At 37.7% G+C, this 26,822-nt stretch overlaps 1 protein-coding gene across 7 annotated transcripts in view; it reads right to left on the bottom strand.

Moving 5' to 3' along the window:
• Positions 1–26,822, bottom strand: part of PARD3 (par-3 family cell polarity regulator) — a 649,228-nt gene that overhangs the window by 8,981 nt on the left and 613,425 nt on the right. For all 7 annotated transcript variants that reach the window (XM_075062225.1, XM_075062229.1, XM_075062224.1 and 4 more), the window contains one exon: positions 9,559–9,679. In XM_075062225.1, coding sequence (XP_074918326.1) covers positions 9,559–9,679 — 121 coding nt within the window. The remainder of the gene's footprint in view (positions 1–9,558; positions 9,680–26,822) is intronic.

The following is a 26,822-nucleotide window of genomic DNA, read 5'->3' as shown; positions in this document are numbered from 1 at the left end:
TATTAGCTGTATTGGTGCATGAGTTATGTTCAACCACTTCTTGCCTTTTCCTCTATCTCTTTTGTTTTCTGCCATTATAATTTTTGCAACAGACATACGCAGTAGTGGCTGACACATCCGAAAGATAAAAGGTTTTTCAAAAGTTCCTCATATTTTGAAGGCAAATGTTAAAACAGAGAGTTGTAATTCCTGACTTAAGCTGCTCCATTGTTTTAATATAAATTCAGGTACTTGAAAGCAGCCAGTAAAACATAAAACGTGAGACAGGTCTACAGTTGTTAGAACCTCCGTTTTGAACAATGATACGCATCAGATGGAACATCAGCAGCAGCTCAAAATCTGACATAAAATTTGGAGAGCAACTGTTTTACTTGTTAGTAGAAGATTATAGTGTACGAGAATCAGTTTGAAAGCATAAAATGGAAAATGACTGGTACAGGAAAGCACATGAAAGAGAGCCCATGACACAATAATGGTGCCTACTTTAGGGATAGATTTACTCTTGGAAAACCTCAGTACAAATATTTATAACAAAAAAACCCTTAAAAGAAATGTGTGATGATATGGCAATAAACTCACAGTGTCATAAACAGGAAACTCACTGAGATAAACAAACTCTACCGAATATACGTATATAACAATTCACACAGACAAATTTTCTTAACACTTGACAGACATAAATGAAGAGAAGAGCATTTCACTTCTTCTACTGTGCAATTTTGCCAATTCTCCTGACTTTAGTGTCAATCTTGTGATATTCTGCATTTTACTTAATGCCCCATATTATGGAGGCAATTGATTATATGAGAATTTCAACGTTCATTTTATAAAGAAGAGTAAGAGTCTAGTCATTCTGGTTACAGGATGATTAAAGAAAAGCTTGAAATTGAAATGCAGTAGTATCATAAACATTCAATAACCAGAAGGCAAATAACCTTTTCCCCGCATATTTATTACTCATGTTTATTTTTTTTAAAATCATGATTTTAAGCCAATCTCATGATTTCTGGGGACCCGATTCATTATTTTTGAATGCATGGGGTTGGTAAAACTGTTTCGTGTATATAGTTATACATGTGCATGCACACACACACACACACATTAATATAAACAAAGTAACCATGGAAACATTACTTTAAAAATGTTCATAGGTTATGGTACCAGCTGTCAAAAGTGGGTGTTTAAAGTTAGGCACTTAAACCTGCATTAGACACCTTAATACCAGTTTAAGTCTCTAAAGTGTGTCTCTGTATGGGTGAAGGTATGTGGGGTATTAAAGCATCAGGCCCATGAACAGTTTCTGAGTGGTCTATGCATGGATTCATAGTCACCCAAGGTTGAAAATTGCACTCTATGGTCAACATTTTCAAGCTAAGGTGTCTTAAGGAAGGCACCTAAATCAACTTACCTGACTTTTAGAAGAGACAAGCACCTGCAATGCCTATTAAAGTCATATAGAGTCAATTTTGCTCAATGCATCTGAGAAGCAGGCCAGTTATTTATTTGCCTAATGGTATGTCTACATGGTAATTAAAGTCCCATAGTTGGCCAGGCTCCAGGGCTCAGGCAGTGTACATGCTTGGCCTGGGCTCTAAGATCCTGCAAGGTGGGAGGGTCCCACAGCTTGGGTTGCAGCCCAAGCCCAAATGTCTACACTCCAGTAAAACTGCCCCTTAACTCGAGCCCTGTGAGCCCAAGTTTGTTGGCAGAGAACAGCTGTGGGTGTCTAACTGAAATGTAGAGATACCCTCAGTGATTGCCTTTAGATCTGTCCATTTGTAAAAGTTGGTTATAAAATGGATTCAGGTCTGAATTTAGGCATCCAAAGTATGAAATGAAATGGTTAATGAAAGCCTTATATATCATTAATGTGATGTCACAACAAAGATCTACTAAATTTGCTCCTTTTACTTAACTTGATAAGATAACTTCAAATCTACATATAAAGTCTTCTCTTTGTAAATGATTAATTGAGAAAAACATATTTAGAAGTGTTGCCACAATACTAAAATTTAGTTTACAGGTAAAATGTATCTTCTAAAGGAAATCTGTATGTTAGGATTTGTCAGTTTAATTTCAGCCCCAAAAACATAACACATATGCATATAATTTATGTTACTACAAAAATACACACCAAGAATAAAGGAAAACCTCCATGGTGCAAAAATGTTATGTCTTGCAATGCAAACCATGCACTTGGAACACAGCACAAAAACATATTAACATCTGTACAAACAGGATACTGCAAAGAAAAGTATAATTATAATAATTCTTTGAAGCCATCAAACAAACCTAGAAACAGCTCTTAGTGCAAATTGCAAAGAACTCTGTCCTTGTTTGTGATGAGATTTATGACAAGCATTGACCTTTTACACCAAAAAGTGGTCAAGGCTGCAACAACAACCAAGGCTGAATTATACAAATAAATGTATGTTCAAGTCTTCAACAATACATTTAAATAATAAGAGCTATCCCACCCAGCATCATTAAACCAAATACAAGATACTCATCTTGTAAAATGAAAACTCAACATGAAGGTGTGACGTGTATGAAATTAAACAGCTCTATTCTTAAATAGACATTAATTTAATACCTGGCTTGGGGAAGTTACACATTTCTATAACTTCGCTTATGGTATTAAACTAGTAAAACTAAGATATTATTTTTCATGGAATGCATTGACATCATTAATCATCTGGGCCATATTGTATCCTTCACTACCACCAACAGTGGGAGTGAGGTTCTAGTGAACCCCAGCCTGGGGAGACTGTAGAAGGCAGGCATACTGCCCCTCAGCAGCATTCTCCCCTTTATTGCAGAAGTCTGTCCATGGAGTTCAGGATACTATCCATGGAACTATCCCATCACCAAACCTGTGGGTCTTTTGTGGGTAAGTTAAAGCAGACTTATTCAGTTTCCCTCTCTGCAGGTTGGAATCCACACCCTTTAGGGCAGCAGTAGATATCATGATTGTGTGGTTCCTGTAGGAGATGAACTATCACAGAGCTAGAGAGGGAAAGTCTGTGTATGTGAATGCATGCATATTAGACAGAGAGAGAGAGAGAGAACATATGAGGGGAATCCTGGATCCAAGGCCTTTGAAGATTTTGGGGAATCCACTAGCTTAGGAGATGGAACTCACAGTACCATCTACTGTCTAGGGTGAAAGAATTCAGAGAAACTTTGAGTTAAAACTTGCAGAATTTCCTTGCACCTATCTAAAAACTAATAGAGCTAATAGTTCTTTATTATTTTCTCAATTAAAAAAGTCGCCATTAATTGAATAAATTTGCTTAACTTTTCTAGAACAGGCTTCACAGTATAACCCCAAAGTTGCATCGAGCTCACGGCGAGTTTGTAGACTTAAGGCACTAAAAACTTTTGACGTACCTATGCTCAGTAGAGTTAGAAATAGATAAGATTGCATGACCTTGCCTGCTTTATGTAAAGATATGCTCGACACAGATGAAATGTAATCAATTAACTATCAAAATGTACAATGATATCAAACATTCTATGGATCTAGATACGTCCTTGAGGAGTATTTTCACCTCCATCTTTTTGTTTACATTGCTACGGGGAACAGAAGATATAGCAATATTCCCTGTAAATAATTGCCAGCAGGGGTTTTATTCAAACACCATGTAATAAGAAAATTCCATGTCTTTGTATACTTTCTCTGTGGAGTACACACAGAAAACTGAAAAGCATTAGAGTGGTGTGGGATTAAGATTCCGATTTTATGTATCGCCACAGATGGAAAAATAATAGTCACCATGGCAGAAACCAACCACCGTACTTTCAGAAATATGAAGTTGTATCCTTTCTATTTGTATGAATTCCATTCTATAAGCTATAAATATATTGAAATACAAAATGCAGTTGTGGGATAAATTAGAATTGCATAATTTAGCATAATTTGAACTAGAAATAAATACTTTTCAAATATAAGATTTTTAAGATGGAACCTAAATCTTTACAAGGAAGGTATGATATTGTATTAATTCCTTTAACAGTTGACACAGAGAATTACAGATAGAATGAAGGGAAGGAGTCTGTGAGCAGGACCACCTACATGGCTATGGTTCTATCTCTGGATTTTGGGGAAAGAAAAAACATTGTTTGGCTTTTAATATATATAGTTGTTAGTTCTTTTACATTTTGATCAGGGCTCTTCATCTTGGGATAAAAATTCTTACACAAGATCTTATATCATAAGCCAATTTTAAGATCAGTTTTAAAACTCTGAATATTTAAATTCTCATTCTCCTTTAAGTGATGAACCTATTTCTGCATAATTTACAGCAACCTATCCGTTAGTACTTCCTGTTTCTCTTCCAAGTCTTTGCTTCAACATTGACTGTCGTGTTTTCCCAGTCAGAAATAGTGTTAAGGTGCAATTGCAACTGCAGATACTTCTAAAAACCTGACCTTTCTTGTTTTGCATGGTTGGGTAAGTTGTTCAAATTATTCTAGGTCTTATCTTCTAGGAGTGAGCTATTAAGTCCCTATGATTTCGTATAAGGTGTAAGAATTGCTTGGAGGGATAAGAGGATAGCAAAAAGTGACAGAAAGGATAAGGTTCCCATTATGTCTGCTTTAGAAACAGGGAAAAGGCCTGTGTTGGAATAAAGCAACGGAGAAGAGAGTCCCTGATTTTCTAGTGAGAACTTCCAAAGACCTGTTATACCAATCTATACTTCGTTAGGTTGTTAAATGTTTTTCAGCATTTACCATATGGAACTATGCGGTGATTTGTCTTTTTCAAAATTCAGTGTCCAATTAAAATCCCATACCCAGAACAGTGGTGATATATTTACTTTTGGCTAAATTAACTGTTACTTTAAAAAATAAAGGATCTTTATTTGGTGCATAAATATTTAGGACTAAATTCTGTCCAACTGCAATCTCTCATGATACCAATATCCTGCTGACTGAATAATCCAATTAGATGAGTAACTGGAAGGGAATGTTTTGTGAATGGAAAATGCAATGCTCCTTTTTTAGCATCAGTTTTTGTGTGAAATGGAGTTTTTAATGCTTTTTGGGTGGTAGGTGTATTTCTTGGAGCAGGACTGGGAAGCAGTACACTATTTTCAATTGATTCAATATCCTTTTTTCTTTTAATTGGGTGGTTCAATCCCCTGACATTTAAGGCTATAATACTTAGCTGCTGTGTTTTTGTTATTGAAGGTGGGGATCAGTTAATTAAGATGTGACTAGACAAAAATATATTAAATACAAGATATAGAAGAAATTATAACCCAAATCCCATAACCCCAGCATTGGTTCAAAGAAAGATGAGTCTCAGCAGACCTAATACTCACAATATGGAAAAGAACAAAAAATAACCCCAGTCACACAACGTTGGCACTGAACTGAAATATCAATACAAAATGACTTTTGAGGGAAAATATGACCTAGCACCACCAAACATCTTAAATTTTAACTGATACAGAATGATGCCACAGCAGACTCCGAATGTAGACTGATCCCTCTGCACGCCCACTGCTATTTATTTACAAATATAAATTACACCTTTATTACACCAAATACTGGCTTGATTTCTTGCCAACAGGATAACAATGGCTTGTTCATATCCCTGTGTTACTTTTCCACTTCAGCTGTGTACTGTCACATATATATTGTGCACCTAATGCAATTGTGAATCTCCTGGTAATTCTCTCTCTCTCATTCTCTCTCTCAAACACAAATAAATGGTTAGAGACAAAAAAAAAAATAATAAGCAGGTCATTAGAAATTTAACTGTTTCAAATCCCTTTAACAAAACTATGAGCTGATAGAAAAATTACTTTGGACTTTAGTGGACTCTGGATGTTAAAAAAAAAAAAAAAAAAAAAGCTTAATCATTGTTAATGAAGTGAGAGTGGTTGAAAAAATCAATACATCATTCAAATGACCTTGAGCAAATTTTTATAATTGCACCTTCCTATTTTAATATATCTCCTCAGGTACAGGCTGGGCACTTCCCAGCTACAAAGCAGTAAATATGACCTGATGGGACCCTTCAATGAAAGGGATAGTTCAGACTCCATGCCCAGACATTCACCAGACTCTTTGCCAAGGGTATAATTCTGTGCCAATTTGATGCAGCTTTTGGTAATAAGGACACTTTCCCACGAAGCTCTGGCTGAGATTAAACTCATTTGACATAGATAACTGAATTGTAGTATCTTTCGTTACTATCAACCCAGGGCAGATTGGATTAGATGACACAGACATGATAGTCTCTCTAAGGGTTTGTCTACACTTTATGGAAGATCGACGCTCCAGTGCTCACTCTCCCATCGACTCCTGTTCCCACCTGATCGAGAAGTGTAAGGAGAGTCGATGGGACAGCGTCTCCCATTGACGTCACATAGTACGGACCCCGCAGTAAATAGATCTAAGCTACATTGATTTGAGTTATGCTATTCATGTAACTCAAATTGCGTAGCTTAGATTGACTTTTTCCTTTAGTGCAGACAAGGCCTGTCATACTAGCCATCAAGCCCTTTGAATATCTTAATAGCCACAGGAGTTCTATCAGTACACATTGCACACACTCCAAAACACATTTTCATTTACTATTTTAAAGTAATCAGCAGTCCCATATCATATCATCACTTTGCTCCCTATACTCCAGTCTCCCATCATCATGTTAATGAAAAATGCAAACTACTTATCACTTTATAGTGCACATGACTCTGCAGATGACACGACTGTTTTTTTACTCTTTCTATTCAAATCAGGGCAAAGTTTACGTCAATCATATGGCTAAGGCACTTTTCTGGATTTAAAGCCTTTTGTCCATGGAAGCCCCATTTGTGTCACAAAACAGCTCTCTCAGACAAAACCCCTTTTTTTTTTTTTTTTTTTTAACAATGGTCCTTACACAGGTGCACTTTTCACTGCTATAGTTTATAGCCAACAGCTTACAGACACGAAGACTGAAAAGGAGTTTGACAAATGCATCTAAGTATCCTCCTCTATATGTTTAGTAAACTACTTGCATATTTTTGAAGTCACTGGTATTAATAACACATCTGGATGCATTTTGACAGGGTGCCCTTACAAACTCCATAATCTTAGACTAATATGTTGAAGATATACACACTGCTTAAGAGAGGAGTTTATGGTTCTTGAACACTAAAATGATTGTAAACTACAGAAATGGATGAGATCACTGTTTTATCCTTTCCAAGCACTGTGATCTTAGAAGGCTGAAGTACATGAAAGGAAAAAATAATTCCAAGTTACTCAGGACCAATTTTTTTAGAAGTACAGATATAATAAAAATCATGCAGCTAGTTACAGCTTTAACAACAGAACAGCTCCGACAAAAGAAATAATAAGCTTCAGAATTAAAATTAACACATTAAGCAGAATTACAGTCACTTGGAGCTCATTTGCATGATCAGTAGAATGGGGAATAAATGGAGAGATCCCAATTGTTCGAAAGAGAAAAAAAGGAAAGGTCAATGTTCTGACCCACAATTTAGGAAATTATTCCATTCCTAAGGTAATCAGCCTGTCATCCAAATAATTCCCTACTCACTCATTACTGGAAACTATAATACAAGCCAAGTTGTCTGTCTAAAGTTGCTATGGCATTTAGATATACAACAATTTGGCCCATGACCTTCAGTAGTTAAGTTCCCAAGTCTTCAAGAGTGCAAGTTTTTCTCATAAAACACTTTTCCCAAGAACTCTGCTCGATCTCTCGTTCTGAGACTAAGAAACAGTGGATATTCATTATGGACAAATACTCTCCATTCCCAACCTTCTATCTCCCAAAAATCTTACAGTACAACAAAAATGGAGTATCAGATTATCTTCACCACTTCATATTAAAAACATCTGGTAATGAAAAAAATAAAATGTGCACTTTATTTATTCTCTTTTTCCAACGTGGGAAAGAAAAGCCTATACAGCATTCTCAGCAGTTTTAGGTCATTTAAGGACACATTTACCTTTGTTCCTTTCCATGCTGCATGTTGAAATTTCAAATGGATGCATTAAAGAAGGATGAGGGCACAAAGGTTAAACTGTGTGTAAATGTGTCAGTTCTATATTCACCATCACAGACAAATAGAGATGATGTGCACATCTATGATTTTACCTGTGTTATCCCAAATAACTATCATACTCAGTTAAATTTATCTCTGGGTATTTCCACATCAGCGCAGTGTACATTATAATACTACTAAATAGGTTTGGCAGAATTCAATTTTCATTTTTTTTACAGTTTCAACAAATAATATTGATGTTTATTTTTATCTACTTAAATACAGATAATTGAGCAAAAGTATGAGTTTTAAGCCTTTTTTCTATTCTCTCTCTTTTCTTCTATTTTCTATTTCCCCTCCCATTTTAATCTATTTAAATGTTCACAGTTGCAGGAAATTACGGGAGGGGACAGTCAGACAATTATTTAATGACAGTAGATGTTCCGATTCAAAAAGTTTAAGTTTTATAACCATTAAAACACAAACTGTCAACAGGAAATGTCAAAATATACAAGTAAACAGCCTTAGAAATCAAACTCTAACAAGTTCTCAAGCAACACTTTTCTTACTTTGCCGATCTGTAAATTTCTATCATCATCAATGAAATTTTTTATCAATGTGTGCGTGTGTGGTGAAATTACTGTTTACTAACATTTACCAATAAAATTCTAATCCTTCCAACCCTAACAAGAAGAATACCATACAATGTACAAGACTTTTTCAATTGTGATGTATTCTATTGGGTTCAAGATACAGTTGTTCTTTCCTGGAATAGGATGGCAGCAAGCTCATTTTCTTTATTGTGACATTTTTAACAAAAAATAAACTAGATAAAATATTTGCCACAGACATTTAAGGAATCCTAATTTAAGAACCATATCTGATTAAAAAACAAATTGACTGATTCAGTTATGGTAAACAAGGAAAGCATGTAGATTTACATAATTGTATCCCCTTGCTACATCAGCATGAACAGGATTTAAAAGATCAATTGGCATATGTACCTCTTCTTTTTAGTGGGAAAATGCATTTAATTTTTTTCTTAAGGAAAAAATTAATCTCAACCTGTGATAATGCCTCACAAGGACCTCAATATTTTAGGCATTCATTTGATATACACACAGTCTTTCTGTCCAGCCCAGCTTGTATTTCATAAATATATCCATATTGCGATGGAATCTCTCTAGTTTGAGGAGTGAAAAATTACCTTTTAATAGAAAACATCCAGACAACTCCCCCTCCTTTAGGTACCAACTGAACTATAAATTAGTCTACAGTGATGAGAGACGGAGCTATGTTTTGTCACAGAGCAAATGATACCATTTACACAATTGACAGATGGCTGAGCATGATATAAAATGAAATTAGCAACAATGGACCACAGATGGAGATAAGAGAAAGGTCAGGAGTTAAAAGGTCAGAGGAGCTTGGATCTACATTGCTTTGTTGCATGCAGGATTAAGGACCACAGTTGAAATGGCTGTACTTCTTTAATGTACACTTGGGATGAGGGGGCATTGTCCAGTATATGGAGCATTTAGACACTCACCCATGGTTGTTCAAAACTATAGGTACGTCTGCGGTCTTCCACATCTTCATCTTGCTTTGCTTGCTGAAATTCTTGCCTCAGACGCTGTATCCGGTCATGATTGCTAGGAGTTGATCTGATGCTGGAAGGAGGAGGAGGTAAAGGATGAACAAACTTTAGAACCATAATTGTGAAATATGGTTAGTAGGAAAATGGCAGCTTCTTGTGAAGTGACAGTACTTTAGAAGTAATGAAAAAATTTTAAAACAAGTTGCAGGCATTAAATAAAATGTTCAGTTTGCTCTTATTATCAATACTGTTTGCAGCTTTAAAAGAAATTTCAAACAGAATGAGAATAATGAGGCTATTTTAAAATGCAATTTCTAAACTCATCAAAGCAAATTGGCACTTCTACAGTTAATGTTACCATAGGGATTATAAAGTACAAAGAATATAGTCATTAGCATCAGACAAACTTTTAGATTAAAAATTAGGAACATATAGAAAAACTGCCATAATGACCGCTAATATTTAATAAACTCACTCATCATTTAATCTGTGGTACTGATGTCAGATCTTTAGTTCCATCAAATTAATTTATGATGTTTGGAAATCCTGTCTATACACAATTTGATTATTTTCTTCCAATCAATAAGAACCTGTCATCCCTTAGTTCTCTTTCTAACAAGTTTTTTAAACTGATATTTTGATATCATTAAAAGGCTAATGGAAATGTAAAAGTAAATCTATTTCACAGTACAATATTCAAGAACACAACTGGGCCATAGGCTCACAAGAACAATTCAGGTTACAGGCTTGTTGACATCCTGTGACATTTCAGTATTCTGTAGAAGACTGAATAACATTATAGGGTTTTTTTTTATGTACAGTCATACTCAGACTTGAACTATTTAAAACCATAAATTTTCCATAATGGCAGTAACAGGTAATCCCCTCTCCATAGTACATTTTAAACTTGATTTATGTGAAACCATCATGAAATATGCACAGGAATGGCTAGTTGCATAAGGCAGATAGAAAAGTGGATATTCATTAATCTCATTGCCATTTTTCCAGCTTCTCCAATCTGCCCCTCTGTCTCCCTAACTTCTGGCATACTTCAGAGTTTTTGATATGGGAATTGTAGGATGCCTGACGGACAAATCTTTTATATTAAAGGCTAAAAAGAAGCAATTCTTTCTCCATTTTAATCTCTTATTCTGGGGCTCTTAAACTCTGCATTTATTGTCTTCTGTTAAAAGTGCTGATGAAAAAATGTTCAGGTATTATTACATTATTTCAAATGAGAAAGCTAAAGAGAAATAGTGGAGAATAATTCCATCGGTTTGTAGATTTAGACACTGTACATAGAAAAAGCATAATGCATGCAAATCCCAGATCATCCCCTCCCTCAGGAAAAAAATCAGAGGGGGAAGAAATTCTGAAGTCTCACTATGGAGTTTCCCTACTCTATCCCCTCTGGTGGGAGGGACTTTAAGACTATAGATTTCTCAGGTCATGTCACCCCCTAATCCTGTTGGAGATGTACAGCTCTTATCCAGGTTAATCTGTAGTGACATTGTCGTAGCTTTCCTACTCCGATTTGAACCTTAGCGTTCATAAACTGAGAAGCTAGCATGAACCCCTCTAAGCTTAATTACCAGCTTAGATTTGATCTCGCTGCCACCAGCCAAAAAGATTCAGTTGTTGGCTCCTCTGTCTCCCCAAACCCTTCCCTGGGGAACCCCAAGGACTCAGAAGCCCGAGTCTTACACAAAGGGAAATAAACCCACTCCTTCCCCCTCTCTCTCCCACCCAAATTTCCTCTCGGGCTAACCTGAGAGTTTACCGATGCTAAACCTCTTACATCACAATACAAGAAGCATGTCTTTTCTTTTCCACAAAGACGACAACCAAAGACAAGAAACAGAAATGTTCTCTCTCTCTTCCCTCCACCAAGTTCCCTCGGTGCTGCAGACTACCCTCCTAGATCTAACACAAAGAGAATTTCCCTCCTCTTCGTATCCTGTAGCTACCCAGAGAGAAAAAACTCAAACAATCTTAAAAAGAAAGCTGTATATAAAAAAGAAAGAAAAAACATCTATGAACATGAGCTCTGCATCAATGGTTGACAATACACAGGGCGTATACTTAAAAAAAATGAAATGAAACAGCCTTATCAAAAAGAGATACAATTAAACATTTCCAGCAAACTACACACAGTAAATACAGAAAAACCAATAATAGCCTATTGTTTTTCTACCTTTGTACTCACAACTTTAAACTGAAGATTAGAGCTGAAGATAGAAAAATCCTCCTTCATAGCTGAGAGCCAGACAAAGACATAGACCCAACATTCCCTCCCTGAGTTTTTAAAAAATCCAGTTTCCTGATTGGTCCTCTGGTCAGGTGTTTGGTTCTCTTTGTTAACCCTTTACAGGTGAAAGAAACATTAACCCTTAGCTATCTATTAATGACAGATACCATGCACTTTGACTTTTGTAACTGGCACAGTTCAATATAAGTACAAAATTTTGGGGGGGTATAGTTTACTGATTTTCAGAACTAGAGATTATTACTATAACAAACAAGCAATATAGTAGTAGAGTATGTATAAAATGTAATGCATAATACATGCAGACTTGCTTAATTTTTAGGTTTTAAGAGGTAAGAATATTTTTTTGTTTGCAATACCATTTAGTTGTGGTAAAAAGAGATTAGCAAATAGCTCTAGTTAGGCCACTTGATGTACTTAAAATGATCAATGAATATGAGGGGGCTCATCAGTTAGGGGATGTGGTTCATTTCAAACTCAGAAGAGATAACAGGGTAAGAGAGCTACTGAATGAGCTGAAGGGATTAGCCTGTTGGAGGCACAGGAGGAAAGAGGGCATGACAATAAAGAGCTGCCTCTGTTTAATGGTAAGAAAAAGGACTGCAGTAAGGCAGCTTGCGCTAAAATGTTGAGACAATAAACCAAAATAGAGTCCACAGATTAAATGGAACTGATGCATTCTATTGACCACAAAATGGGTGAAGGGGTTATTGTAGAAAATATATTGTAAAAGACTTTTGCTCATTCTATGGATGTTGTTAAAAATAGTTCCATCAACAGTTGAATATTACACAAAATAATCAACAAAGATATTGTAAGGTATAATGGGTAAACCTCCTCCAGAACTGTATGCAAACCAGGTTGGTCGTCTTTTCACTGGAATGAGATGGAGCAACAGAGGAGGACCCCAGGATTTATGAAGAACTTCTCCAAAAACTCTAAAAAGGATGAAGTTATTCATAATCGCACAAAGAAAATGTCAAGCTGACTTAAGGGAAACATTCACGTTACTAATGGGTTTGACACAGACAGACAAGAAAAACCTTCCATATTTTTTTTTTTTATTTTACCCCCTAATTGAAAAAGTGAGGGACAAAATCTAAAATTAGAAAATGGAGAGTGGTGGGGAATAAGCTATAGGTCTATTTCACTGAAAAATAATCATTAAAGAACAAAATCACTTCAGTTTCCCAGCACAATTGCCACCCAAAATTCCCTGTGCTCAAAGAGTCACAAAGATATACAATAAGTGAGATCAAGTGATCATATATTATTAAAAAAAACAACTTTAAAAATATTAAGAGAGAAGGTGGGAAATTGGAGGGATGTTAGGAGAAAATAGGGAGGTAGCCTTAAGAAACACTTAAGGGAGGACAGATTATTTGGGGGAGGGGCAGGTTGAAGAGGAGTACATGTTGCCTCTTATTTTATTAACTTTTCATTCTCAGCCCTGCACTATGCTCCTTTCTTGAAACACTCCAGTGATCTCTTTGCCCATCATATCAGGTTTAAACTTCTCATTCTTGTCTTCAAGGCCCTGCACAACTCTACCCTGGCCTGCCACCTGAGCTCTTGTTTCTTTCCACCTTTCCCCTCATTCTTAATTCCACCATCAGCTCCTTTGTTTCCTTCACCCACTCCCATCTTGGCATGCTTCTATGCATAAGATGACCAGTAGGCCATTAGAACACTCCATCCTCAACAAAAGCCTTCTTGAAAATTCAGTCATTTCTTCCACAAGCAAGTGAAAAAACAAGAAGGAAATTAGATAAATGAAATGAAAACATAAAACCACACACGCAAAACAACTGTTCTAAGATTACGTCTCCCAGTGTGTGTTGTCTTATCTATGGCTGCCTTTTAGACCTCAAGCTTGTTGGGGCAAGGACTGTCTTTATGTTAGTCTTGTAGAGCACTTAATGAATAATAAATAACCTAGCAAGTTCTCAGTCTCTGACAATACCAGTTTTGACTTGGTAAGTATGTCACTTGGATGCAGGACATTAGCCACAGAAAGTACACTAGGAGAGAGGCTTTGTTCCAGGCTGCTTAAAACTCTCCTCCGCTGGAGGGGACCTGTACAGAACCAGTACTTATTGAGGATTTGTAACAGCCAGGCTTATTTATAAGCACTATATTACATTTCTGTTTGTGTTTTACATTCACATGAACCCAAAATTTAAAAGTCAACTCAATCCAAACTGTCCAGAATTATCTATGGGGAGGAAGGAGTTTAACTTGAAACTTAGCCTTGGTTTATCTGAAATTTAGCATACATGAAGCTGGACCTTTCACTCGGCTGCAATTTATTTCAAGAGAGAGCATCCGCAACTTCGCAGAAGACAATCAACACCTCCCAGGATCAGGTACTTGCGGAAACCCAGTTTTTGTGAAGACAAATTACATTTCCTCTTGCTCCAATTACTAACAGTTCTTGAACAAAACCAAGAGGAAAGTTTTCAGGGCCAAACTCAGCCCTGGTGTAAGCCAGCACAATTCCATTTGCTGCAATGGAGTTGGGCCTATTTACACCAGTCCTGCATGTGGCCCTTAGTTATCTTCTCATTACAGATGGTACATTTAACAGTTGGCTATTTCGGGAATGCTACTTAAAACAGTTACCTGCATGGGCTAAAAAAAGCAACTGTAAGCAAAGCTCATAGACCAGACCTGTTACATATTTTCTGTAACAGGAAGCCACAGCAACGACCATAACAGTCTCAGATCATTAAGCAATGTCTCACCGTGATGTCATGAATTGATATACAGAGTTGTAATCCTTTCAAAACAGACAGATTGTCAGTGTGATAAAGTGGATACAAACAAGCTTCTGAACAAGGATGACTAAAGCTTTGGGAGAATTCATTGGCCTAAAAAAGGAGGAAGAAGGGTCCTAACACCACCACCACCACCGGCCAGTAACAACCCGGCTAGAATAACCTCAAGGTTAGCAAATGAACAAAGTTTCCTACACCTTGAAATTTTTGAACATGGATTGGAGCTGCCTGGTATTCCAGGATCTAGCTAGCTGCTTAGATCTCTCAATTGCAGTTATAAAACACAAATGTAATAAGTGGGTTCTCAGTCATGGCAAGCTAGTGAGCAAGCACTGCCTATTTGTTGTATTAATTACATTTCCTTAAGTTTAGACCGAATACTCACATCATTTAAACCTTCTTATGTTACTTTAAAAATCAAGAGTTGGATATCCCTCTATCCACAGGTAGAAGCAAGTAGAAAATGTGTTCCCAGGAATTTTAAAAGGTTGACTCATTGGTTATTAATGGTGTTATCACTCTTGGGGCAATGCATTAGCCTGCGGAATATATGCTTGCCAAAGTTCAGAACTAGCTGAGTGTGTATTAAATTGGACCTGTCTTCATTGCTAGGGCAGGATAAAATAGAGGGACAGTGCTAGGGCAGTGTTAATCCACTATAAAAGCTTCCGCTAAACTGAATGGAATTACAATACCTTTTCCCCCGCCGTGCTCATTCAAAGCAGATGGGCTTGTCTCAAATCACTCAAACAGGTGACTAAACAGCAACTGTTATGTTGTTGCAAAAAAGATGTGGACATGTGGTAAAATGGCATGAAAAATATCCCTGGATTTAAAATTGAAGATTAATGCTATACTAGATGATGCAGTCCACTACTCTACAAGTTCTAAGTGAGTTTATAAACAGCTAGTGACATGGATGGATGTATCCAGACCCAATATGGTTGATACTTGGTGGTAAGCTAGATAGTTAACAGTCCTTCAGTCTTCCATCAATCTAGCTGGAACTCCCTATGGATGCCTGTGTTACCAGTTTGGTCAGCCCTTCTTCTATCTAGCTGTCTGTGCTGTAGGCATCCAGAATGCATAGTCCCACATGCTACTGGCGCCATTTTGTGTGAGTGTTCTCCACACTCTCCCTTTCAGAGGTATTATGAAATATAGGCCCAGATTTTCCCAGAGTGCACCTTCCATGGCTAGGCAGCATAGTTCTGGATGTGCAAATGGGCTAACATAGGGTTGCATTGTATAAATGAGTAACTGTGTGGTCACAGCTCAACAGTGTGTGTTATAATAGGGGCAGATGAGTATGTCACAAACTGATTTAAATACCAACAGTTGTAAAGATACTATGGAAGGGAACTTAGAAAGGTGGGTCTTTTATGGCTCCTGTTTTCCTCAAGTTCCAAAGAATTTATGAGAAATGGGGCAAAGGGGAAGGTATTTAAAGAAGAAAATGTATGAGTTACTAAAATGCAAATAAAAATAGCTTCTCTGCACAAGCTTCATTAAGTTTTATCAGCCAGTATCTTGGGGTTTTACACTCAAACCACAGGTCATAAATTCACAGTAAATCCCCCATATGTTCAGCAAACACCTGACTTCAATTTCTCTTGTAGCTGTAGAGACTGAATGTGTTCCTTAAATTAATTATGTATGCAAAGGTAGTTTCTAACAGGGACAGTTTCTTGCATGTTGAAGGGTATACCTCCCAACTAAATTTTCTTTTACAGACCTTTTTCAAGCTTAGCTTATTTCTAGCATATGCAGAATTACAAAAGCCCCTTTCTGCCATTTCATCTTTGCAAAGTGAATACAGAGAATATCTCTCTTAATGTTTATACTTTTTAAAATGTAGCTAAACTCAGGGATTAGCTTAATATGACAAGCAAGATATCTTGACATTTTACCCCGGTCATATTACACACACACACACACACACAAATTCCCACCAAAACAAGGCTATAGAAACTAGGATATATGTCAGTGTGTATGTGTGAAAACAGCTACTTGGGAAGTTTGATGGCTTTTCCAGTTTACTTTCAGTTTTAAGCATCATCCCTAATATGAAAAGTATTATGAGAAAGTTATGCAAATCCCAAAAGACACTCAACTTCCTTCAGTTGATAAAATTCATTTCCAGATTTTGACACAGTGATTTGTTGTCCATTTCACACCAATTTCAATGTAGTAAATCATCACAGATTAAAAATACGCAGCTCTATTCTTTTTGTTAAAATGTTGGTCTCCAAAGCTGTTAATATGGCACTTGCTTTCGATGTGATAACTCTAGTCCTCTGGATATTTTATGGCTGATAGGGAGGTCACTTCACTACAGCAGACTCTTCAAACTCTCAAGACTAGATTTCACTTCCAAACCCTATGTGGTCATTTTGTAGCAGGGCCATCATTTTACAACCAGTGAAATCTGAGGAATGCACCCAAGACCCCTTTTATTGTGACCATCTTTCTTCCTTATTAGCCTGTCAGAGCTCACATGTGGGAGACAGAAATTCTGTTTTGCATTTCAGGGGAACTCTGACTAAAAAGAAGAGTGAATATTTTAGAAGCCTGCAATAAACATGTGAACTCAGATATTAAGCTACTGGGCTATTTCAAAGTCCAATCTTTACTTTACAGCTGTAAGGTTGTACAGAAACAATCCAAGCCTATTTCAAACCACAAACAACTGTAAAATCTGGTGCAGTCATGGCCACAATTTTGTTTAAAATGCAAGACTAAAAAGAACACTTCTTTATTTTTAACATACTATTATAATTTATTATTTTTAAAAAATTAATAGAAAAAAGAGAATGTAAATCATTTGACTCGGGGAAGATCTTTTCGAAATATTAAGGAGGAGATAGATGAACCCATAATAAGAATCAACAAATCCCTCGATGGTGTAAAATACAGGTGATCAGTGGCTGAGGCATAGGAGAGATTAGTCGTCTTGACCACAGATGAAGCATAAAAAATATGTTAGAGAAGGGGTGAGAGGCAATCTGTGAACTTCAAAATATTTTCCTACACCAATGTTGAAATCAATATATTTTTGATGATGGATCCAATCCTGCAAAGTCTTATCCAGGTAACTTGCACATAAGATTAATCCCCACAGAACGCTGTGTGGAAGGCCTTGTCTCCTCTAGTAGGGTTTTGCTGTTTTAGTTACACCGGCATATTTAACTGATGAAACACTCCTAGCCGGACATAGTAATTCCAGTATAACTATGCTTATACCGCTATAGTTGATGCTGGTTGACCCCCTAGTCTAACTGCGTCCACAGTAGGTCTTATACTGGCATAGCTATGTAGGTAAAAAATCACTCCACCAACTGACAGAGCAATAGTAGTACAACTGTTAATGTAGACCAAGCCTAAGTCTTTGCAGGATGGGGGCCTAAATACTTACAAATAAATTGTTTTCACAGAGCAAATGATCCTGCTTATACAACTGATTTTAAAGTCATCAGCAAATTTCAACAGAAAATTTTAGTGCACACTTTACATACTTATTTACATATCTGAACTGCACCCTTTAGTTCTCTTTCAACGTCAACAAGCTTATTTTCTTTAAAAGGTCACGAGGGATTCTATGTCATGCTTAGCGAACTGCTAGAAATTATGTTAGAGAATGGAAAAGCCTTTTTAGATTGACTGTTTCTTCTCTTAACCACTGAAATGATCCATAAAAAATTCTATATCTTGGTGTTGTGTGTATGAAAAACAAATAGCATTTTCTCTAGACTGTAATGCACATTTGCTTTCAGCAAAAATGAAATCTTTGTTTAAAAAAAGAAAAGTAATAAAACCACAATGTCAAGGACCATATCACTGGCTGGAAGTTGAAGCTAGACAAATTCATACTGGAAATAAGGCATACATTTTTAACAGTGAGAGTAACTGACCATTGGAACAATTTGCCAAATGTCATTGTGGATTCTCCGTCACTGGCAATTTTAAAAATCAAGATTGGATGTTTTTCTAAAAGATATGCTCTAGGAATTATTTTCAGAAAGTCCTATGACCTGTGTTATACAGGAGGTCAGACTAGATGATCACAGTGGTCCCTTTTTACCTTGGAATCTATTAATTAGTAAAGTAATATAGCAATACAAATTTAATTGAAAGACCTGAACAGTTTAAGTGATGATACAACATTGCACAGTGTTCACATGGTCATATTAGAGATGGTCCCCCACCTCCTTACCACTCTATAATCAAATTCCAGTACAATTATTTTAATTCTTTAACTGTGGGATATTTGCATATAAATCCCAAACTAATATTTTCATTGTTTTTACCTTCGCTCTCTCTCACTAATGACAGATTAATTTCCATATACCAAATGGGAAACACTCCATTTTAAAAAACTGACATGGGCCCAAGTATTTCAGAGGCCAATCCAAACTTCAGGAGCACTCAGATCCAGTTGCCATTATGGGTATTGATCCCACTCCCACTAAAATCCGGGGTAGTGTTGGCATAAACTTCAGAGGGTGCAATATCAGAAGGGAGCCCGAGTTAAGATTCATGGTCATACCTACATTCTTCTAAAGTCTGGGGACATTTGCTATCAAGACTTTAGTTGGGACCATCTTGAAAACTCTCACTAGCTATCTCATGAAACCAGCAGTACTCCATTTGAATCAACCAGGAAAAAAAATGGAAATCAAAGGTAAGTCTGATTACTGTACTTGAATTCGTGCCTAAATGCATTTCTTATGGACGTTGCTTTCTTATGAAATTAGCCTCCTAGTTTTATATACTGATTAGAAAATAATTAAGATTAAAATGTATAAATATTTGCATATGAAGACTTCTTAAAAATCTTTAAAAAGTTGGTTTATCAAAACATCTTTATTTCTGCATAAAATCACATTGGGGCTGTAACATATTTCCTAAAATATTTTTTGTGACTGATATGGTAATTTTCTGCAATATCTTTAGGAGAACGTACTGTTTTAAGTTTGTGTGTCATTGTGGGCCTAGGACTGTATGTACTTCCATGGGGAAGGGCAACCCCAGCTCCTCCAGGAATCAAGAACAGTGGGGGATGATTAGGCAAATTCACTCAAGTTGCAACACTTCCAGAGAATTAACATCAGAGACTTGCATATACAACAGGGGTGGCCAACCTGTGGATCTGGAGCCACATGCAGCTCTTCAGAAGTTAATATGTGGCTCCATGTATAGGCACCAACTCTGGGGCTGGAACTATAGGCGCCAACTTTCCAATGTGCCGGAGAGTGCTCACTGCTCAACCCCTGGCTCTGCCACAGGCCCTGCCCCCACTCCACCCCTTCCCGCCCTCTCCCCTGAGCCTGCAGTGCCCTCGCTCCTCCTCCACGCCACAAAAGAGCTGATTGGAAGTTGCGGTGAGGAAGGGGGAGGCACTGATCGGCGGGGCTACAGGTGGGTGCAGGCTCTGGGAGCAGGATGGGAGAACTGATGGGAGGCTGCTGACGTATTACTGTGGCTCTTTGGCAATGTACATTGGTAAATTCTGGCTCCTTCTCAGGCTCAGGCTGGCCATCCCTCATACAAGAGTTCAAATTAGATTCTCCAGAGGCCAAAAGACAAAGAGAGAAGTTTTGGATAAATAGTAGGGCTAGCAAGCGATTAAAAAATTAATCGCAATTAATCATGCAATTAAAAAAAATAATTGCAATTACGATTAATCACACTTAAATAATAATAGAATACCATTTATTGAAATATTTTTGGATTTTTCTACATTTTCCAATATATTGATTTCAATTAAAATACAGAACACAAAGAGTACAGGGCTCATTTTATATTTATTTCTGATCACAAATATTTGTGCCGCAAAAAAAAAATTGTATTTTTCAATTCACCTCATATAAGTACTGTAATACAACGTCTTTATCATGAAAGTTGAACTTACAAATGTAGAATTATGTACAAAAAATGACTGCATTCAAAAATAAAACAATGTAAAACTTTAGAGCTTACTTCTTGTTCAGCCTGTCACTCAGATAAACAAGTTTATGTACATTTGTGGGACATAATGCTGCCCACTTCTGGTTTACAATGTCACCTGAAAGCGAGAACAGGCATTCACATCACATTGTTGTAGCCAGTGTCGAAAGATATTTACGTGCCAGATGCATTGAAGATTCATATGTCCCTTCATGCTTCAACTATCATTCCAGAGGACATGTGTCCATGCTGATGATGGGTTCTGCTCAATAATGATCCAAAGTAGTACAGACTGACACATGTTCACTTTCATCATCTGAGTCAGATGCCACCAGCAGAAGGTTGATTTTCTTTTTGGTGGTTCAGGTTCTGTAGTTTCCGCATTGCAGTATTGCCCTTTTAAGACTTCTGAAAGCATGCTGCACACCTTGTCTCTCTCAGATTTTGGAAGGCACTTCAGATTCTTAAACCTTGGGTTGAGTGTGGCACCTATCTTTAGAAATCTCAGACTGGTACCTTCTTTGCTTTGTCAAATCTGCAGTGAAAATGTTCTTAACACGAACAACATGTGCTGGGTCATCATCCAAGACTGCTACAACATGAAATATATGGCAGAATGTGGGTAAAACACAGTAGGAGACGTACTGTTCTCCCCCAAGGAGCTCAGTCAAAATTTAATCAAAGCATTTTTTTTAAAGGCGTGTCATCAGCATGGAAGCATGTACTCTGGAATGGTGGCCAAAACATGAAGGGACATACGAATGTTTAGCATATCTGGCATGTAAATACCTTGCAATGCTGACTACAAAAGTGCCATGCGAACACCTGTTCTCACTCTCAGGTGACATTGTAAATAAGAAGCAGGCAGCATTATCTCCTGTAAAGGTAAACAAATTTGTTTGTCTTAGCAATTGGCTGAACAAGAAGTAGGACTGAGTGGACTTGTAGGTTCTAAAGCAGGAGTGGGCAAACGTTTTGGCCCGAGGGCCACATCTGGGAATAGAAATTGTATGGTGGACCATGAATGCTCACAAAATTGGGGTTGGGGTGTGGGAGGGGGTTAGGGGTCTGGTTGGAGGTGCAGGCTCTGGGGTGGGGCCAGAAATGAGAAGTTCGAGGCGCGGGAGGGGGCTCCGGGCTGGGACGGGGGAATGGGGTGGAGGGGGATGAGGGCTCTGGGGATGAGGAGTTTGAGGTGTAGGAGAATGTTCTGGGCTGGGACCGAGGGGTTCAGAGGGCAGGAGGGGATAAGGGCTGGGGCAGAGGTTGGGGTGTGGGATGGGGTCCAGGCTCCAGCTGGGGGTGTGGGATCTAGGGTGGGGCAGAGAATGAGGGGCAGGAGGTTGCCCCACCCCGGAGGGGTGCAGGAGGTTGCTCCAGGCTGGGATTGCGGGGTTCGGAGTGTAGTTATGTAACAAAGAAAAATCTACATTTGTAAGTTGCACTTTCATGCTAAAGAGATTGCATTAAGGTACTTGTATCAGGTGAATTGAAAAATACTATTTCTTTTGTTTATCATTTTTACAGTGCAAATATTTGTAATAAAGATAATATAAAGTGAGCACTGTGCACGTTGTATTCTGTGTTATAATTGAAATCGATATATTTGAAAATGTAGAAAAACATCTGGAAATATTTAATAAATTTAAATTGGTATTCTATTGTTTAACAGTGCGATTAAAACTGCGATTAACTGCGATTAATTTTTTTGAGTTAATAGCATGTGTTAAGCTGCGATTAATCGACAGCTCTAATGAATAGCCTGAGTTTAAACTGACTCAGGGCCTTCTTTCTGCTCCAGCAAATAGATAGGATTTCCAGTCCAACGAGGGTCCCAACTCATAGACTTTGGCCTACTGAGCTCCCTACAACGGATGAGTGACCTCTGGTAAGCTATTAGCAGGCATATAGAAATGTTATTGTTTTTATTATTTTCTCTGTTACACTTTTCACCTTAAGAATAAATGTGTGTGGTTAGAAAGAGCTGTGTGGTAACTTACAACTGTGAGTAATACACTGGTCATAGCTTCTAGAGAGAGAGAGAAAGCACAGAGCCTGCATTTTAGGCACTTTGTCTTGCTGGGGATATCACAATGTAGGCAGGGAACTGTGCAGCTTTAAAGAAGCCTCTCTCAGGATGGAGTGAAATGTTCCCAAGGGAGTTGACAGCTGAGAGTTTGGAGGCTAGAGGGGTACCCTTGAGGAACCATAAAGAGGGAATACAGGTATAGGTGCTGACTCCATAGGTGCTCCTAAAGGAACCTAAGGGAAACTAATGCTGGATCTAAGACAGGCTATTGGTTTCTTTTTTGACCTGAAACATATCCACAGACTGAGTTTTGCATTTAAAAAAAATGCAGGACTGGAGCATCCACGGGAAAAAATTAGTGGGTGCTCTGCATCCACCAGCAGCCAAGCTCCCCTCTCCCCCACCTCACCTCTTCCTCTCCCCCTGAGTGCGCCACATCACTGATCCTCCGCCTACTTGCCAGCACTTCCCACCTGGCCATTGCCAAACAGCTGCATTAGCACGCTCTGGGAGGGGGTGGCAGAAAAAAAATAATTAGAGATACACCTATCTCCTAGAACTGGAAGGGACCTTGAAAGGTCATCCAGTCCAGCCCCCTGCCTTCACTAGCAGGACCAAGTACTGATTTTTGCCCCAGATCCCTAAGTGGCCCCCTCAAGGATTGAACTCACAATCCTGGGTTTAGCAAACCACTGAGCTATCCCTCCCCCAGGAAGTGGGAATGTGGTACACCCGGAGGTGGGGCCAGGTATTTGGGGAAGGGGGTGGAATAGGGGCAGAGAGGGGGCAGAGACTTTGGGGAAGGGGTTGCAATGGTGGTAAGGAAGGGGTGGAGTGGAGGCGGGGCTGGGAGAGAGAGGGTGGTCGAGCACCCACAGGAAAGTGGGGAATTCGACGCCTGTGCATAAAGGTGCAGTTTCCCTGAAACTGTGACATTTTTCCTTTACTTTTTTTTAATCCTTTATTATAACCACTTTTGCCTCATATAATTTACAACTACAAATGGTCATAAATGTTACATTCAAAAGGGTTACCTTCAACAGAATTAATTTGTCTAGTTTCTTTTTGAGCTGAAAAGCATGTTTTGCCAGGTAAGATGATTGCAAATTATTCTGTGTTTGGATACCTTAAATGTTACTTTTTTTCTTAAATTTCTATTTGGCATGTATAGTGAAGGACACAGTCCTGAAGGAGAACTGGTGATTTTGCCATGTTTAAGAAAACTGGATTAGAAACTGTTATAAGTCTACTTTACTTTTGTGTTATGTTACTTTTCTTTATGTTTCTAACAAGAAACGGACTTCAGATACTTCAGTGTACACATATTCCTCTCATCACAGCAGACCGCAGCAAGAATAAGATTTATTCAGGACAACCTGAGTTACTAAGACATGAGGCAAAGCTGGCACCAAGATGTCTAGCCTGGAGGAAGTTATGGAAAAGTGAAAGGGTTTTCCTTTTTCAACAGGAAACAAAGCCTGAGGTTTTGTAATGGTGCTTGGTGATGGTAGCTACCTGAAGAGAGTGGCAGCATTGTCTAACACTTGAGCAATACAGCAGGAGGCAGATTTACAAGTCAAGATTTGTCCCTACCACTGACTCTTGGCCAAGTCACTGATACTCTCTGTGCTTCAGTCTACTCATCTGCAAAAGAAGTAATGCCCACCTTTATAAGGTGCTTTGCGATTCACAGTAAGTGCTATATAAAAAGTACTAATTTATTTTAATTATTAAATCGTAAGTGGTTCTTTTACAGAATACAATGCCATATAACAGATGATTCTCACTTACAGAAAAACCATATCATATAGTACAACTACATCTGCTACATGAGAAGCTTAGCAACTCAACTGTTCTGTGGTTAAAACCTCTTTAGCTTTGTTCATTTGTGTTTCAACTTCAGTGGTATTTCAACAAATGCTATTAAACTGCAGGATTTTTGCTATGAACAGAAATTAAAAATGTATAATAAATAATACCACTTAGTGTGTCATATGCCCTTAACATGATGTTCACATTATAATCTTATAGGCTTGCACTAACATCATTTCATTTTGCCTTTCTTATAGTCTTCATCAACTTGTGTTGATAATGTTTCATTCTGACATCATAATAGTGTCTCCATGGATTCAGGATGACGTGTTTTGACATCATGTTAAAAAAAAATCACATCATTGTCACCATAGTATTGTCTCTATTGGATCTGCATGATATTATTTTATTCTGATATCCTTTGTAAGGAGGATTTTCAGCCCATTAAAATGGGTGGTAAAATAGGACAGTTACTAAAAGTTATAAAAATGTTCTGCTTAGTTGTTATTGGGTTTTGTTGCTGCTGCTGTTGAAACTTGCATATTCAAACTACAGTAAGGAACTGGCTCTGTATGGGGCTGATCTTCAACTGGGATAAAGTGTCATAGCCCTGTCAATGGGTCTATGACAATTCACTCCATATGACGATGTGCTCCTAAGAGAAGGTAAAATGTCTTTTGTTCTTGAGTTTGGTAAAAATGTGTCTGGATTTATTCTCTCATTTCAGAAATTCACACAGGAGCTCCAACAGCAAAAATATCCTTGCAAATCAGTTGTTGTTTTCAGAAGGTCTAAACTGCATGCTTCACGCTTCTGTGTGTACTAACCAGAAAGTCTCTTCTGAATAGCATTAAAAAGATGAGTTTTTGTTTCCATGTATACTGAACAGAAATTATTTTCTGCATATTTTAAAAATGTATAGCTATTGATGATTCATCATCTTCCCTAAAATGGAAACTATTAGACATGTTATTCTGAAAGAAAAATAGAATCCACAGTACAAGGGCAGTTCTATAAAACGCAATACTTGGCCAGATCCTCAGCTGCTGTAAATCAGGGTATATCCACTATAGAAGCCAGTGTTAACAAAGTATAAATTGTGAGCTTATGTTCTCCTGTGATAAACACAAAATTAAAGAGATTGATTCTGGAATGGGTGTGCTACAGCTAACAGCTTTGTCTGGACTATTAGAAATTACATATCATACCATGTTTAACCATTTAGAGCCGTATCACTCAACAATTTATTTTAATTATTTTCTAGTTCTTGAATTTTCTTCTAGAAAATCAAACAGCAGCTTTTCAGAACCCAGTGCATTTAATGTAGTAAAAGGTATATTTACTCTGTACTACAGTCCACATCTTATTTATAAATGCTCACTGATAAAAATCTCTAATTTTTAACATTACTGCATAAAACTCTTCTTGTGCTTAAATCTGATCAAACAGATGATAGAATTTTCTCCCTTTCCCCCCCATCCTCCTGAAGTTGTCATATTTAGTAGAAATTTCCCGTTTTATCTTATTTTAGAGAGTCCAGAAAGGTTTATTTGAGACAATTGTCTGATCCCATTTCATGAATGAAGATCAATGTTACTTAATGTACTGGCCTTGGGGAAAGGATAGTCTACACATTTGATCCACCTAATAAAGTTGTTTCTATGAAAAGAAAAAAATACCAAAATATCATATTTTTGCTACCAACAATATTCATTTGTTTAAGAGACATTTACTACCTCTCTTGTTCTGGAATTATGAAGTGTTCTCAAGAGCTTTGTGGCTGACAGTAACACAGAGGAGAAGAACTTAGAATTATTCAAACAGTTCTTGAAAGTATTTTATAATTCCTAAAAGACAGCTAATGTATTATAAAGCTACCTGTGGGAGGAAAAAAAGAATGTACACCACAAGAGGCAGTATAGTTATTAAATAAATAACAGAAGACCAGATTGTACCCCGACATGCCAATACATATACAGGAGCCAGTATACTCTTACGGAATTTCCTTTGGTTTCTTTTGTCAAGAAGGGTCTGCCCCTAATGGAAATGTACAGACTATTAACCCAACAGATCTCAGGGATCTGAAACATAAATTACTTTGGCCTGGTCTACACTACACGTTTAAACTGAATTTAGCAGCGTTAAACCGATTTAACCCTGCACCCGTCCACACAACGAGGCCCTTTATATCGATATAAAGGGCTCTTTAAACTGGTTTCTGTACTCCTCCCTGACGAGAGGAGTAGCACTGAAATAGGTATTGCCATGTCGGATTAGAGTTAGTGTGGCCGCAAATCGAGGGTATTGGCCTCCGGGCGGTATCCCACAGTGCACCACTGTGACCGCTCTGGAAAGAAATCTGAACTCGGATGCACTGGCCAGGTAG

This window comes from Chelonoidis abingdonii, chromosome 2 (genome assembly GCF_003597395.2).
Source record: "Chelonoidis abingdonii isolate Lonesome George chromosome 2, CheloAbing_2.0, whole genome shotgun sequence".
Taxonomy (NCBI): Eukaryota; Metazoa; Chordata; order Testudines; family Testudinidae; genus Chelonoidis; species Chelonoidis abingdonii.
The sequence above is the reverse complement of the archived record's forward strand: the minus strand, read 5'-3'. Positions and strand labels throughout refer to the sequence as shown.